This window comes from Taudactylus pleione, unplaced genomic scaffold, assembly GCF_031769625.1.
Source record: "Taudactylus pleione unplaced genomic scaffold, aTauple2 ptg000372l, whole genome shotgun sequence".
NCBI classification, from domain to species: Eukaryota; Metazoa; Chordata; class Amphibia; order Anura; family Myobatrachidae; genus Taudactylus; species Taudactylus pleione.
In genome coordinates this window covers 6,757,283-6,774,763 of record NW_028284773.1, presented here as the reverse complement: position 1 = coordinate 6,774,763, position 17,481 = coordinate 6,757,283, and the positions used below count along the sequence as shown (strand labels likewise).

At 42.3% G+C, this 17,481-nt stretch overlaps 1 protein-coding gene across 3 annotated transcripts in view; it reads right to left on the bottom strand.

The window, feature by feature from the left end:
* IL1RAP (interleukin 1 receptor accessory protein) overlaps positions 1–17,481 on the bottom strand; it is a 299,347-nt gene that overhangs the window by 117,517 nt on the left and 164,349 nt on the right. For all 3 annotated transcript variants that reach the window (XM_088444804.1, XM_088444805.1, XM_088444806.1), the window contains exon 3: positions 3,418–3,482. In XM_088444804.1, coding sequence (XP_088300930.1) covers positions 3,418–3,482 — 65 coding nt within the window. The remainder of the gene's footprint in view (positions 1–3,417; positions 3,483–17,481) is intronic.

Here is a 17,481-nt window from a genome sequence, read left to right as displayed (position 1 = left end):
GGAGGTAAGATATATGTGGACACATCTGTAGATCAATGTCCCTAGGTGCTTCATCAATTTCCCCAGAATCTTTAGACAAGTTTCCTACAGCTCCTGAAGAATCACATTCTGAACGGCAACATCTGTCTCCTATATCCATTCTTATCAGGGATCTTATTCATTTAAGCCTTGCTTATCATAGGGATTCTCTTTGATAGCAAAGATTCCTTCATCCAGGCAATAAGTGCTTTAAACTGTTCTGAAGGATGACTTTTAGTTTGAGAATTGCACTTAGTACAAAAAAGCCACAGTCATATTTAGCAGAAAAAGTTCCATCGCAGGTGGCATACATTTTTAGATTGTGTGACTTGCAATTCGCATTAGCTTTACTGAAGAGAAATACAGTCACTAATCTAAAATCTGATAAAGCAATGTCCCATATCTTCAACATCACAAACTTAACCTTCAGCAGATGTCTTTTAGCTGCGTGGGGTCACAGGGATAGTGAATGCTCAGCGCTGTTCCCGATCTTCTTTCAATGTCCCCAAGTCTATCCTGGCATCCTCTTAGTGACTTGATACATGCACATGGGCAGTGCAACCTCCATTGTTCAGACACACTTTGTTGAAAATCTCGCAGCCAGATATCACATGGTGCATAGTGGATTACCAGATAAACACAAGTGAAAAACAAACCAATACCTACCTAGCTAGACAGGAAACAAGGTAAGAGGAGTAGGCGCTTTATATACCATCCACGATTATCTGTCTGTCTCTACTAAATTTAGGAGGGAGCTAATCCATTGTAAGAGCTGGCATGGGTGGTGTATTGAAGGAAAATGTAGAACACTCAAGATTGAAAACTCTGATCACTCAGCAATTTGAAAGTAAATTGTATCACAAATGGTGCATACACATGGTCAGATCTGTCAGATGAACCATTGAACGATTTTACCAACGATTTGAACGACTGAACGATTTCAGACAGTATTAAAATGAATGAATTTGTCAAAATCTGACTCCAAACACAGACGATATCAGATATCGTTATCTGATATGCAGGAACGCGCATCGTTTATCGTTGCAGGCCCACATGTCAGATTTTCTTTCAGATATGATCGATTTTTAAAATAATTATCGTTCATATCTAACAACAAATTTGACCGTGTGTATGCACCATTAGTGTATGGGCAGATTAGGCAATTCGAATTATATGATCTCTTCTCTGAACATAAGCAGTATGTGAAATGATCAGATTTAGACTTTTCTCTCAATGTACAAATCAATTTAAAAATAAATTAATAAAAAATGTAAAAGGATAATTTGGGAAAAGAGCTATTGATTTAAATACAAAATAGGTTTCATGTATGGGTATAGTAAGGATCCAACTTCTGAATAAAGAAGTGAGAACCTCTAACTGTTCAAACATATGGATCATAGACTGATTAAACAAAAGAAAAAATCTGCATATAGGCTTCATGAATAAAAAGTGTTATTTAAACAATGCTGCTTGTTCATGGACTTATCAATTCCTTCAACAACTTCCTAAAATGTCTAGCTGCAAATAGCCAGCACCTTGACCTATTTTCTTACAGTCATCTGGTTCTTGTCCATCTGTTGTCAATAATCCGGCACATTAACTTTAAGAATTTTTATGCAAGCAGGTTCTTTTTCAGTGCAATCTGGATGTAACACATTAAATGCACCAAACTAGCCAAATGGCTCCTTAACCAATTATATATCGGATCAACATAACATTACATTCCACTGGACTAAAGGGTTACTGAAAATAATTTCTTAGATGTTACTCTAAGTTATCATATATTTTAACTTCACTTTGCACAAAGCTAGTGATGACGTGCAGACTTCCAATAATACAATCATTAAAAGTTATGCATCTGAATCACAAATTCACAGAACGGCTTTCTATACTGTACCTCTAATGTCCACTACATGGTCAGTTCATTCTCCTCTGAAGAGTGGTTGGAGAATTTCAGGCTGAAAAGTTGTAATTTCTCTCAACATTGGGTAATTGCAAAATTGTGTTGGGGACATAACTGCAGGAATCTGGGGGCGTCGTCCTCTTACTGTAGATCGACCTCTGTCCTGCACCTTGCCTCAAATAACCACTTATCATCTATGGAAATCCAGCTCAATCTGATCACACTCTCCCAGAGCCTTCAAAGCTTTAATCTCGCAAAACAATAATACAGTAATAGACAAAATGTACATTTTGTCTATTACTGTATTTTTGTTTTATATTTCGCCGTTTAAGAGGTACCTAGGATTATATCCGACTGTCCTCTTACTTTCACTTGTTAGCACCTACTGTATACCCCTGTTTTGTTTTAATTTGTAAGTATTTTAATATTTTTGTAGTTTATAATAAAAGTTATGTTTTATAACCTTCTAATTCTTGCTATAAGTGTGCTCCCATTATAGAGTTCTGTTTGGTCTTTTAGACCTCCTTTTTTATTTTGACATAGAGACCACTCCCACGGATGGAGAGTGCAATACACTACCACTGTTTACTAGGTGCTACTGCTTAAAATACTGGTAACCGCTCCACCTCAACTAGCCCATGGGCATTGATATAAAATATGATGCAAACATGTAACTAGCAATCATGACCATACAATGAACTATAGCCAGATATTTTCTCATACATATAGTTAATTCTGTCTTTAAAGGTATGCAAATTGTCTACAGTTCAGTGGTAAAAATCAATTGCCAGAATAAAAGAACACATTGACTAAACTATTCTGGGAGTCTGTTAGATGTTGTATTCTGGATTTAGAGGTCCTTTAACAGGTACAGATGTGTCCTCATACACCTATACAGCTGGCACAATTCCTGTACTGCATACTCTTTACTCAGTACACTAGGCTTAATTTTTTGTCTCAAAGGAAGTGGTATAGAGTTGCAAATAAAGCATAATGATGCATGACGCAGACCCCTGGTGTCTGACATGATTTTTGCCTTCTTACACAGACTGAACACTTTTTCCTCAATTTGCGCCTTCGTTTGCATATAATTTACTAGGTACTTGGGGTTAGATTTATTTCTTACTATTTGTAGCAAAGGAATTGGTATTAAGTTGCAGAGGAAGCATAACCATATATGGCGCAGGTCACTCATACCGTACATTTCTTCTGCCTGTTTAACCTAGATTGTGTAATTTGTCCTCAGCTTTGCATCTTAGTTCGTTTATAGTGTACTAGGTACTTAGGATCAGTGTTTTGGCGTGGCTAAGTAGCAATGTCTGTGGCGCGGCAAACGGGTGTATGTGACACAATTTGAGGATATGTGGACACATCTGTATGGCACAATTTTGAGAATGTAAAATGTGGAAACCATGCCAGTGATTTAGAATGAATGATATTAGATAATTAAAAACTAAAAAAAGCTAATGACTTTAGTTTTAAAGGATTTTACTTACCACAGATGAAACCCCTTCTGATTGTGAAGACAAATACACATGTCAAAAGGAAACCGAACTTCATCCTACAAAGAAAGAAAAAAGTTTATCAAATAGATGAAAAAGGTAATTTTTTTTATGACAAAGTCTCCCTTTTTTTAAGTTATAGCTCAACATTACACTATATTAAAACAAGATTGACGTAATGAAGATACATCAGACATTTTCAATTGCAGGGATGGGCAATTAATTAAAGTGGTGGCCACTTAACAAGTTTTAATAAACTGTTGGGGGCCACACAAAATATTTTTCCTTTTCCCTCATAGAGAAGCATACTCCTGGATCCTCAGTATACACTGCCTCAGAACTCCCTTAAGTCTGAGCTGCATGCTAGGGAATTCTGAGGAACTTGGAATTAAACTTGGAATAAAAGGTTATTGTCGATTACGTGGGATTTATGAAAGTTTGTGATCAAGTATAAAGATACCTTGATATGCGGATCCCCACCTGTATGTGAGTTGGATACGCCCCATCATTAGCCCTACTTGAGTGACACATGGTGAAATATAGCAAGTAAAGAAACCATTATATAGAAATACATCATACTAAGTGAGTTTTCAGTATGTTTATTTTGAATACTTCAGCGGTGTTGAGGCTCCTTTTCTTCTAATTTACCCTCTGGATTATAGGAGTATTATCACTATTTTCCCTATCCAGAATTCCCAAAGGGGGCTTATCTTAAGTTTTCAGCAGTACTTCATATTTGTTTTCCTTTTTTATTTATTTTGCATATCCTTGTTGATGCTTTGGAGTTGCCATTCATGAGAGGAAGGACTTATGATGACAGCCTGTGGGATATTGCAAACGGTTTGATGTTGGACTATCTTGTTCTGATTAATTTGTTTTATTTCATTTTTATTTTTTAATTATTTAAATCTGTATTGCCTTTGATACTTTCCTGACATCATTTTATTATATGTTTTCAACCTGATTGGGCAGGAATTTAAGGAGTAGGATTGGGCTGACACCGTTTTTATTGCGCCATAATTCAACTCATCTTTTTACATTTAAAATTATGAGTGAGCTCACTCCCTTGGCTGAGAAGCAACCCCACACATGAATGGTCTCAGGATGCTTTACTCTTGGCATGACACAGGACTGATGGTAGCGCTCACCTTTCCTTCTCCGGACAAGCATTTTTCCAGATGCCCCAAACAATCTGAGAGGGGATTCATCAGAGAAAATAACTTTACACCAGTCTTCAGCAGCACAATCCCTGTATCTTTTGCAGAATATCAGCCTATCCCTGATGTGAAGAGCAGCAAAGAAGTGGCTTCTTTGCTGCCCTTCTTGACACCAGGCCATCCTCCAAAAGTCTTCGCCTCACTGTGCATGAAGATTCCTGAGCAAGCTCTGCACTGGTGGTGCCCCGATCCCGCAGATGAGTCAACATTAGGAGATGGTCCTGGTGCTTCCTGGAGGTTCTTTGGCGCCCTGGAGCCTTCTTCACAACTTTTGAATCCCTCTCCTTGAAGTTCTTACTAGCAGCAATATCCTTGCCTGTTAAGCCCTTTTGGTGCAAAGCAATGATGACTGCACGTGTTTCCTTGCAGGTAACCATGGTTAACAGAGGAAGAACAATGATTTCAAGCACCACCCTCCTTTTAAAGCTTTCAGTCTGTTATTCTAACTCAGTCAGCATGGCAGAGTGATCTCCAGCCTTGTCCTTGTCGACACTCTCACCTGTGTTAATGAGAGAATCACTGACATGATGTCAGCTGGTCCTTTTGTGGCAGGGCTGAAATGCAGTGGAAATGTTGTTTTTGGGATTCAGGGCTCGATTCAGAACCGCTCGCTAGATGTGTATGCAAATTCCGCAAGTCAGGCGATTGCACGGCTAGGCATTAGCACGGCCACTATGTCTTATGGTCATCTCCAGGAAGTGTATGTAACCGTCGGTAACATCGGAAGCAATCGCAGCGCTTGTGAGTGAACATACCCTGCTGCAAGTACTGCGAGTGATTCAGCATAAATTTTAGCCAAGTGACGTGTACTGTGACGCTGCCTCTTAATTATGCACGCCTCTGAGACAGCGATAAGACGCTCAGGCACGCCTGTGTTCGCACCTCCACTCCCGTTTCTAGCAGCCAGCCCTTCACCAACCACAAACTGCTTCTCCTGTCACTCATCTTGCATGGCTGTCTATGCGCAGCTAGCGAACGTTTCCAGATTGCTCGCACTGGTGCGCGCACGCGCATTGCGATGCATACGCATGCACAGAATGCAAACAATCGGCTGGCTGCTTGCGAACGCATCCTAGCGAGCGGGTTTGAATCAGGCCCTAAGTTCATTGACATGGCAAAGAGGGACTTTGCATATACTCCAGAATGTCATGAAGAGTGATCAGATGAATTGCAATTACTTGCAAATTGCCATCATAAAAACTGAAGCAGCAGACTTTGTGAAAACTAATACTTGTGTCATTCTCAAAACTTTTGGCCATGGCTGTATTGTATTGTTAAGAGACTACATTTAAAAAAAAATGTTATGCTACTATATTCCCCACCCCTTTCCAGTTAGATACATTTCATTTCAATCTGATAGAGATGTTACCAAATCTCCATTCCAAACAATTTGTTGTTATTTTTTTATTAGTTTATCACAGCAATATTTAATAGAGACACAAACTTGATGCGTCTCAATAGAATATATTTATTTATATATTTTTTCTTTATATTCTTCTCTCATTATGGATATTCAATATATATTATTGGCCTCTATACAAAAGATGTTCTCATCTGCTCTATCTTAGTAGATCACCTGTTGAGGTCAGCTATATTTGGTTACAGATTGCTTTGCATACCTAAGTCTTCTCTGTGTGTGCATGTATGCTTTCAGCTGTCATTAATGACTGATTGATACATATGTGTCCTATTAAATGAATCTATGAGGAATTTCTAAACAGATACCCTTCTACCAATATTATGTATACATAATTATATTATATATATATATATATATATATATATATATAAAATGATTACTATGTCTATTTTATTAGTCTTAAGTAACACTTAAGTAATTAAGATATATTTATCAATACTAGTATCACTATTATTTTGATTATTATATTATCATTGTTATCATCAATATGGTTATTACTACTACTAATATTTGCATTACATATAGTATGATCTCTCTTGACTTAAAATTAACCTATATTTATGATATATAAAATATGTATTTAAAATCCTATTAGGATAATTAGAATTGTAAATAATATTTTTATCTGTCTTTTATCTTTTCCTGTTTGTACAAGTGTCCAATTGCCGTTTGTGGTTTTCTTTTTGTTTGTTTATTATTAAATATTATTTTTTATTATTTGATTATGAATTCTTATGTTAAGTTATTTTTTATTATACACATATTTCTAATTATTGTACACTTCTATGACATTACTGGTAAATTTACTAAAGTGAGAGTTTTTAGAAGTGAGTTTTAAAAGAGATGTTGCCCATAGCAACAAATAAGATTCTACTTAACATTTAACTAGCACCTTCCAGAAGATAATGGCTAGAATCTGATTGGTAGCTATGGGCAACATCTCCACTTCTAAAAACTCTCTTTTAAAACTCTCTTCTAAAAACTCTCACTTTAGCAAATTTACCCCTAGGAGTGATTTATATGCTTTCAATCGCTAAATTGTACTATCTCATGTGTCATTGATTAGTAATCACTCACAAGTTTAAAAATGGAGTATTTGGATAAGCTAGCCACATCTGATGAAACGGCCCTTTCAATTGGCTGAGAAACGCACCAGCTGACAGGTCTAGGATCCTGACCAAGAGAGCTTCCGATTGGTCATACCATCCGACTATAGACGGAGACGCTGCTGTTTTCCCAGCCGCCGGGACCTGCACACGGAAGTGTAGCCAGTCTCCTCAGCGGCTAAGGCTCTCATTACCGGGAACATCCAACAACGTAACTCTACTTTCAAGGCTGCAGAGAGCCGCATCATTGCCGGAAAATCGGAAACGCAGGTACCTGTTACAGCACTGATTTGACCGGGACACCGGCATACAGTGCATTAACACATTGGTGTTGTGTGGACTTTAACATAGATACACCACTGGCTGATACTCTTATCAGATCTAATCAGACCTAATTCCCTACATTCAGTTCCCTGATTGACTTTATGAGCCATTTCTAGTTTATTATTTCTCTGCTGGGTTGGATTGCATGTGCGGGACTCTTGCCCATTGTACCTATGCAGCTATACACACACGCTTTTTGGCTGAATGTGGACTTTTCATTAGAGATGAGCAGTTCGGATTCTGTGATATCCGAACCGCTCCGAACATTGGGGATCCGAGTCCACCCGAACGCTGTTCGGTTGTTCCCTGCCTGACTCGGATCCCCATTCGAGGCCGAGCCGCAGCCTCCTGATGTCGGATTCTCGCGAGAGAATCCGACGTCAGGGCTCCTGTAGTGTAGGGCAGACCACTGTGATAGCGGTCTGCCCTACACAGATCAAACACACAGCCACCAGCGGCAGCTGTGTCTTTGTAATAGCAGCCAATGAGAGTCAGGCAGACTCTCATTGCTGCTGCACGGAGGGAGCCAGTTGGAGCTCACTCATGAGCTCCGTCTTCTGGCTCCCTCCGCGTGTTAATGGGGGCACTACTACTAGGGGCATGTTAATGGGGGCAATGCTACTGGGGGGGCATACTACTTGGGGCATGCTAATGGGGGCACTACTACTGGGGTCTGCTAATGGGGGCACTGCTACTGGGGGGCATACTACTGGAGGCACTGCATAGGGGGCCCTACTACTAAGGGGACTGCATAGGGGGCACCACTACTGGGGCCATTGTGTAAGGGACACCACTGCTGGGGGCATTGTATAAGTGGCACTACTACTGTGGGCATTGTATAAGGGGCATTACTACTGTGGGCTTTGTGTAGAAGGGTCACTACTCTGGGCATTGTGTAAAAGGGTCACTACTGTGGACATTGTGTAAAAGGGTCACTACTGTGGGCATTGTGTAAAAGGGGCACTACTGTGTGTCGTAACATAAATAAGAGACACTACTTTATTGTGTAATGTGAATCAGGGGCACTATGTGATGAAATGTGAATAAGATTGTGCACTGTGACTCCTTGGGCCGTAGCCCACTATGTAAACAAGTACTGTGATTCTGCTGGCCGTACCCCACTGGGTGGGTGCACTTCTTTTCATTTCTGCCACTGCTGTGTGGCAATATTTCATAGATGTGCTTTAAATTGTGGTGTCTGTGCCGCTGCGCCGCTGCTTTGTCGCTTAGTAACCAGTCAGCTCACTGCACCCTTTGGCCAATAATGTTGAAAACAATATTATTAGCTGTGAGGTGGTCTAAATTGACTATAAATGACTGGAAATTAAGGTTATTGAGGTTAATAATACTCTAAGAATAAAAAAAGGACCAATTTATGTGATTTTAGCTTTTCTTGTCAATTTTTGTAAAAAAAATCCAAATCCAGTCACCGCAGTTTGGCAAATCCAAATCCGGACAACGAATTAGAACCAAATCCAAATCCGGCAAAAATGGTCCGGCACACATCCCTACTTTTAATACATGAGATGCTTTTTCATCTATATCTGTGCTTGCACTAACAACTGCTGCTTTCTACGTTTATTGCACTAACAGACCATTTTTTGACCTTATGAGAAGCTCTGAACCATTTTTAACCATTTATTATATTTGAAGAACCAGTTGATCCTACGTTTGAATATTCAATTATTTTTTATTTTGTCTATTATTGTGATATCAATTTATTGTGCTATTGTACTTATATATTGTATTATGTGCTTTTTATAAGTAACATTAAATATAAAATTTTTGTCCAGCGCTCTGCTTATTTTTCTTTTTTCTTTCCTATATATGGATTAATAAACTAGATATTTCCCTGCAAGAAAGAGAATCGGTATGTAATACCGCCAGCCGCATGGCCGGCAGTTCGAATCCCGGCAGCGGCAGCCGGACAGCTCTGGAAATCCTGATCGTCCCCAGGTAAGTACTAACTAACCTAACCTACCCCCCTAACCCTCCCTTAGGGGTGTCTAACCCTAACCTCCCCCCTAAGTGCCTAACCCTAATCCCCCTCTAAGTGCATAAACCTAACCCCCCCCTTCCCCGCTGCCTAAACCTGTCCCCCTGGGGGGTGCCTAAACTAACCTCCCCCCGGGGGTGCCTATCCATAACCTCCCCTTCCCCTAGCCTAAACCTAACCCTCCTGGGGGGGTGCCTAACCCTAAGTCCCCCCCGGGAGCCCTATCCCGGGTGCCGGTCTCCCGGCGTAGGGGTAATGACAGGCGTCTAGATTTTAGACTCCTGTCATTTAACCCTAGCCGGGACTGAGGAGTCGGGAAGCCAGCGGTCAGTATTGCGTCCGCCGGCATCATAAACGGATACCCAAGAAAGACAGTGACACTGTGTTTGTTTTGCCTTTTGGAAATGTAGAGGGTCAGCTCCTCTTGTAGCAGCAGTCTTTCACTTTCAATATAAAGGGAGGGCTCTGTTTCTGTTAGTGCTAAATTGGTGTTTATCCATTAAAAAAAAACAATCATACTGTATTTGCAGTTGAACAGTACAGAGAAAATAACATCACTGATTTGAAAATTGTTAACGGAAGCCAAAATGTAATGCACCTAAAACGGCATACTGAACGCTATACATGCCTAAAATATGATAAATGAAACAGCAGCCAAATCAACTTTAAACAGGACTTCAACATTAACATCACTTTAATTTATAGGTTTGTACGTGTTTTCCAGCAGTTTTTACTAAATATATTATTTTCTCTTTATCTTCCATCTGGAGCTTTCAGTTATGTCTTTATAATAAAGAGGTTTCTTGGTAAAATTTATATCCCAGGCTAAGAAAACACCAGAACTGTCATATCCCAGGAAAATAAAACATAAACAACTCCTCTTCAGACATAGCTAAAAAACACAAAAAATCTATAACAATAAAGCTATTAATTTAGTAAGAAATATAGGCTGGCCTTTACAAAATAAAAAGTCAAACACGTGTAGACATCACCCAATACCCATTATTTTGAATGAAAACTTTCATGGGCATTGTCCTCTTACCCTATGCGTCATGTATGTTCACTTCACTCTCTACTACCTGTTTATTCACCAGGATGTAACTGGTACCCATATGTGTGTTAGTTGTAATAGCGAGCACATGACTCATTCTGATCTGTACCTCACATTACTATAATGGATTGTCATAGTCCTGTATGTGTCTCTATACTTAATTGTCAGGGCCGTACCTTGGGTAGTTGCGGCCGGTGCCATCGCACAGGGCACCACAGGTCAGGGGGCACTGTTTGGGCATGTCAAATTATTGTTTATTATCATTCTTTCTTGTAACTTCCGCTTATTTCATCCCCAGCATCTCCTGGCCTCTCCTATCTCTTCCCTGGCCCTTCCCCATGAAGCCATAGCTATTTTTTAGGTGCATTAAGTCTAGTTACGGCTCTGTTAATTGTGCTCTTGTATCGGTAGGGTTTGCCTGTTTTAGTTTATGTCATATCTGTAGGATACTTGTCCAGTGCTACAATCTCCGTGGTGTCTTATAAATAAATGATGAATGATCCTCTAAATGACAAAGTTTATCACTAGGTTTTTACTACTGGTACAGCTAACATTTGTGCATAAATGATTATAGTGCATGATTTAGAACGGCTTATTTAATTGCTTACTATACAGTGAAAACCACTTTGAATGCTGACTGGTGCGAGTAAATATTATAGATATGTTACAGGCAAAGTCTCAAATCCAAGCAGGTTGCTATTAGACATCGTATGAAACAGGTGCTCTATGACAAAATAAGTTGGTTACAAAAAAAAAATGGCAGCGACTGTTTCACCTGCCAGCATCCCCATGAGCCAGGCAGCACATTCTGGTGTATATCTACATGGCATTTATAAAAACAATAAGAAAAAAAGGTTATAGGATTGAATGGAGAGATGATGGGAGTGAGGCTTAGAAGGACCTTTCAAAGCTAACTCATAAGAGAGCTTCTAATCAGCTTTATGGGTCACTACTTAACTGACAGGTGTGGTATAAAAGGTCTACAGTAAAAAGGTTGACATTCAGAAGGTCGACCCCAGAAAGTTAACTGGTTCTGAATGTCGACACTGAAAAGGTCGCCCATTATTCAGTAGACATGTTACTATGTAAATGTCACAGCCACCTGGATTTGAATTGAGATGCACACCAGAGGCTTCGCAAATCCAAGCGACTGCTTGGCTGCAGATCAGTCGATTATCGGACTTCTGAGTGACCCTGTGGTCACCCAGCCATGTTGACTGCGTAATGGGATCGCAGTGGCTGGCAGTTACACACCCCAAAAACGGTCACGACATTTCTGTGGTTGAGTCACCACCTGCCTGTTGCTGCTCACAAATGGTCGCTGTCAATCCCATTGCGAACAAATCTTAACTGCGAGCAACATGTGCAGACCAACGATAATCGCTCAACTGCATAAACATCGGTATAGCGTTCATCTCTGAATCAGGCCCTTAGCCTACATGGACTGTGTGATTAGTGTGTTGTGATGGGATCATAAAAGTAACCCTTGTCCTGCATGCTCTCCCTCCCTCTGAGTGAGTGAGTGACAGGTCATTTACATAACAAAGTGCAGGGGGAAATAGTCTTTTGTCATAGCCTGCCCATCCCCACAACTGTTGTGCAGATGAATTGAGCCAAACCCATTTTATTCTTCACTCTGTAACATTTTAGAAAAACGTGAGAAATAGCTATAGAAAACATTCAGTCTTAAAATAAATACGTTTTGCACTGTAAGTTTGTGGCGAAGAACTAAAAGTAAAACTACTTGTTTTGGTAATTGTTCTTTCTATTGTAAATCACATCATATACAGATACTGTATAGTCCATAAACAAACAACTAAAGTCATTTTAAAGGAAGGAAACCGTAAAGAAACCAGGCTGACCCGTCAGCACTTTAATATGACAGAAAGGCAACCCACATCATCATAGAGTGAATGAATTAATACAATGGAATGTAAATAAATCCATCAAATATTGTGCAACACCACATTTAACTTAACATATGTACAGTATTGCATAGCTAATCAAGAAACACCTAAATTAATACAGATGTTATACAGAATAACTGAAGTAGCTTGTATCTATTATAGAAAATATAAAGGGGTACAAATTAATAGAATCCTGACAAACAAGAGTTTAGATTCCCAGTATTCTTCCTGCAAAGCTTTGAATAATTACATTTAATATCCTAAAGGGACATGGCCAAATACCCATGAGAAACCACAAAGCATTCACACTAATTTCAGCCCTAATATAGGTCAGTACTTTTGGTTACAAAAAATAAGAGAACAGTAAAATGTAATATTTCTCCATAGCCGTAGGATAGCAGTTAATGGAACCCTTATCATAAAGATAGCTGTCCTTTTACCAGGGACAAGATATGACAAACTTGCCTTAGTTTGTTTATCTCTTGGCACAAGCTCTTTTCTGTACCTGGAGAAAAAAAAGCAATTCTTCCAGGTTCTTTTACAATTGTGCAATAAATATATTTGTACAGACAGTTCTGCAAACTTGGTGTTGAAAAACCCTGCTATGCAATCTAAATTCCATTCTATATATTCCATGGTTTCAACAAGCCTGTAACTGAAGAGTATTCTTTGCGCTAGCAAGCAAGTTCCCTGCACAGTTTAGGCTAGATAGTAAAGTTTACCATTAAAACGTTGTTCTTACACCGGACAGTCACTATAATAATAGGCTACGCTTACCATTAAAACTTTGTTCTTACACCAGACAGTCACTATAATTATAGACTCTACTGATGCTAAATCAGGGCCTTGTGTGTGTGAGATTTGGTGGGCATTCCTGTTGGCTGCTCAGGATTTCATAGGGAGGTGGAACTTTGTCAGTGGCATTAGGGTTTAGGCATAGAACGAAGTGCTGTAAAGGACCTCTGAGGTCACAACCACATGACCCGCAGCAAAAAAGGGGAGGGGCAAGTTCAGAACGGTGGCCAAAAGTGTCCACTTACCACAGGTTTATATTGCCCCTCTATGCCCACGTGGATAGTAAAACTGGTAGTGGATCGCCCCTGCTGTTGCGGTCACGTGGTTGTGACGTCAGAGATCCATTCTTAACTTGCATCTAGAAAAAAACCTGGCATTAGCGCAGGAGATGGGTACATTGGACCTAGGTCTCGTTTTTGAACGGGAATCTCTCAAAGCTAGGTCTGAATACTCAGAGCTGTGCCGTTATACAGTGTTGGGTGAGCTCCATTATATACTTTATCGTGTGCTAGTAGTTATCCCTGGCTGTCGGTGTTTTTTTCCCATCTCTCTCCCTCCCCTTTCCTACCTATTTGGATTTTTGGAAATTATTTTCTTGATTTAATTCTCTTTTTAACTAAATATATATAGCAGTGTGGCTGAGGCTGAAAGTTGGATTGTTTTTGTTGCCTGCTTGTATTATTGTGAAAGGCCCGAGTGCCGCACTTTCTTTGGTTCCCCGTCTGGAACAGAACCACCGGGAAGGCAAAGGGCAAAATACTGAGCCACTGGGTTAATCGTGACTGCCATCCACCTGCATATTACATATTATAAGGGCAAAGTCGTGCCCTTATATGAAGGCTGCATCTAAAAAAACAGATTTCACATAGAGAATTCCGAAGGGGGGGGGGGGTCAGGGTGTTTAAAGGGCTACACCTCAAAAGCTATAGGAGGTACCAAGTTGAAATTTGGTAGGGTCGGGTAGAACTGTCGCATGGTGCTGCATGCAAAATTTCATGGCATAAACATAAAAAATGAGGACATGGAAGTAATCTAAAGCTCCAACTGTCACATTTTTCTGACATTCTCAATTAGGAACCCTCTTCTGCTATAGTCTATGGGGGATTTTTGGGAAGGCACAACTCAGGGTAGGGGTAGAATTTAGACTTGGGGTTTGTTTTATTAGGTAGCTATTGTGCCAGGGTACGTGCTTTTGTGGTTCACGTTAATTAGAAAGTTACAGTTTTTAAAGTGTTACCTCAAGAATGCGCCATTGTAGAGATAGGACTTTTCAACTTGTTGCGCAGCCTCAGTAGGAGCCTCCAGCAGGTGTAGTCATAGTGGCTTCACTTGGGTGCAGCAAGATGGGCGTCATTTGCGGGCGATAGTGGCGCTGGAAAAAAACAATGGTAGCAGCGGCGGGGACACGGATGCGGCGATGGGGACATCTGGTGTTGGCGGTGGGTTGCGGGTGTCGGCAGGACCCAGCATCGGCGGAGGCTTTGGCGGCGGCGCGGGCGTTGGCGGCGGGCCTGGATCCGAGAGGATCCAGTCCCACCCAGCCATTCTGCCGAATACGGCAGCGTAGCCCATTTAAAAAATGGCACTGAGGCGCCGTTTTGTAAATTCATTGATGGCCGCCATAAGCCAATCACTGCTCACGGCGGCCATCTTTGAATTTCAAAAATGGCGCTGAGGCGCAGTTTTTGAAATGGGCGCCGCTGCCATACTTGGCAGAATGGCTGGCAGGGACTGGATCCTCTCGGCCTACATGCGAACAGGCGCCGGTCCCACAGCTGCCGGGTGTCGATGACGTCGCGAGCCTTGATTGGCTCGCGGTGGCCATCTTTGATTTTCAAAGATATCCGCCGCGAGCCAATCATGACTCATGACGTCATTGGAGGCGGCGGCATCTGAAGAGGACCACAGAAGCCCTGGGGAGGTGGCAGCCACCCCCCAGGTGAAGACACCAGAAGTCCTGGCGGTTGGGCGCCCGCCAGGCGAAGACACCAGAAGTCCTAGTGGGAGGCAGCCATGAAAAAAAGCTAACACATGTTGCCGCCCACTAGGTGAAGACGCCGAAGCCCTGGCGGGTTGGTGCCCACCAGGTGAAGACGCCAAAGCCCTAGGGGGTTGGCGCCTGCCAAGCGAAGACGCCATAAGTCCTAGTGGGCGGCAGCCATGAAAAAGAGCTGACACAGGCTGTCACCCACTAGGTGAAGACGTGGAAACACTGGCAGGTTGGCGTCCTCCAGGCGAAAACACCAGAAGTCCTAGTGGGAGGCAGCCACGAAAAAGAGCTAACACAGACGGCCGTCCACTAGGCGAAGTCACTGAATCCCTGGCGGGTTGGTGCCTGTCAGGCGACGCCGGAAGTCCTAGTGGGAGGCAGCCACGGAAAAGAGCTGACACAGGCTGGCGCCCACCAGGCGAAGACGCGAAGCCCTGGTGGGTTGGCATCCGCCAGGTGAAAACGCTGAAGCCCTGGCAGGTTGGCGCCCGCCAGGCAAAGTTGCCGATACCCTGGTTGGTTGGCGCCCACAAGGCGAAGAGGCCTAAGCCCTGGGGTGGTGGCGGTCACGTAAAAGAGCTTAAAGGCCGCTGTCCCCCAGGTTAAGACCTGTAAAATAAAATATTACAATATTAAAGTGTGTTGTGTTATTTTAATATTTTTTTTGCAGGTGGACTACAGGTGGCAGTGGGCCCCAATACCCAGCATGCTGGTACTTGTGGTTTTCCAAGTACCAGCATGCAGGGAGGCGTGCTGGGACCTATAGTTCATGTGCAAAACAAAATATTCTTTAAAATGCACCACATCACACAATCAACTTGGCACCCACTGCCCACAGGTGCTGGGGATAGCCCCGGGCTATCAGCCTAAGCCTGGGGTGTCCCTTTTGGGGGGGTCCCCAGCTACTCAGGGATCCCCGGCCTGGACTAACTAGCGGTCAGGGTTGATGCTGCGGCTGGAGGGCTCGGTGAAAGGGCTCCCCTGGCTCTGGCATCAGCCCCCGTTAGAAATTGTCCGGTGCTGGTCCTGGAGAATACAGGGGTACCCTACTCATTTTTTCCCTCTGTATTTCCAGAACCAGGATCAGATCAGAGCCCAGTGCTGGTTGCACAACTTACGGGGGACCCTTACATCATTTGTCCCCCGTATTTTGGCAACCAGGGCTGGTTCTGGTTGTGCTTTAAATATGGGGGACCCCTATGTCATTTGTCCCTTGCATTTAAGCACAACCAGGACTGGCTGCCTGTATTTAAAAAAAAAAACTGTAAAAAAATGGCATGGTCCCACCCCCCAAACAACAACAACCAGCACCGGGTTTTGGAGACCCAGTACTGGGTGTGCTAAATACAGGGGACAAACGACGTAGGGGTCCCCTGTATTAAGCACAACCAGCAAGAGGCTTTTCAGAACCTGTCCTGGTTGCCAAAATACGGGGGACAAATGACGTAGCGCAACCAGCACAGGGCTCTGAGTCGGTCCTGGTTTTGGAAATATAGGGGGGAAAAATGCATAGGGCATTTTCCCAGAACCAGCACTGAACTCCTTCTAGCGGGGGGGGGGGGGGTGATGCCACTGCCATGGGAGCTCTTTCACTGGGCCCCCCTGCCGCGGCATCACCCCTGACTGGTAGTCAGCCCAACAAAGGGGTCCCCCTCCTCAGGGCACCCCAGGCCCAGGCTGATAGCCCAGGGCCTGGGGTGCTGGGTTGATTATGTAAAGTGTGGTGCATTTGAAAATATAAATATTGGCTTTTGCTGTGGAACTACAGTTTCCAGCAAGCCTCCCCCGCATGCTGGTACTTGGAGAACCACAAGTATCAGCATGCGGGGCATTACTGGCTTGCTGGTACTTTTAGTTCCACAGCAAAAGCAATATTAAAAAAAACACACAACACACACCGTAGAAAAGTATAATTTTATTAAAACAAACATGCACGCACTATCTCACATACTCACCTAGTATCCCTGAAGCCATTCTGTCCTCTTCTCCAGTAGATAATCCAATGGGGAGTACCTGTAATAAAAATTCCATACTCGCCTCCTCCTATGCGTAGATCAGGTCCTCTTCACACAATCCAGGGTCTTGGCAAAAAAAACCAAGATACCCGGCCCCTCGCACATTAGTAGTGTTCTCTAAGAACACTACTACCCGAATGACAGCTCTGCCCGGGATTTCATAACAGAAATCCCGGTGCGGAGCGCTCATTGGCTGAAAGAGGCGAGTCATTTGAAATTCAAAGATGGCCACCGCGA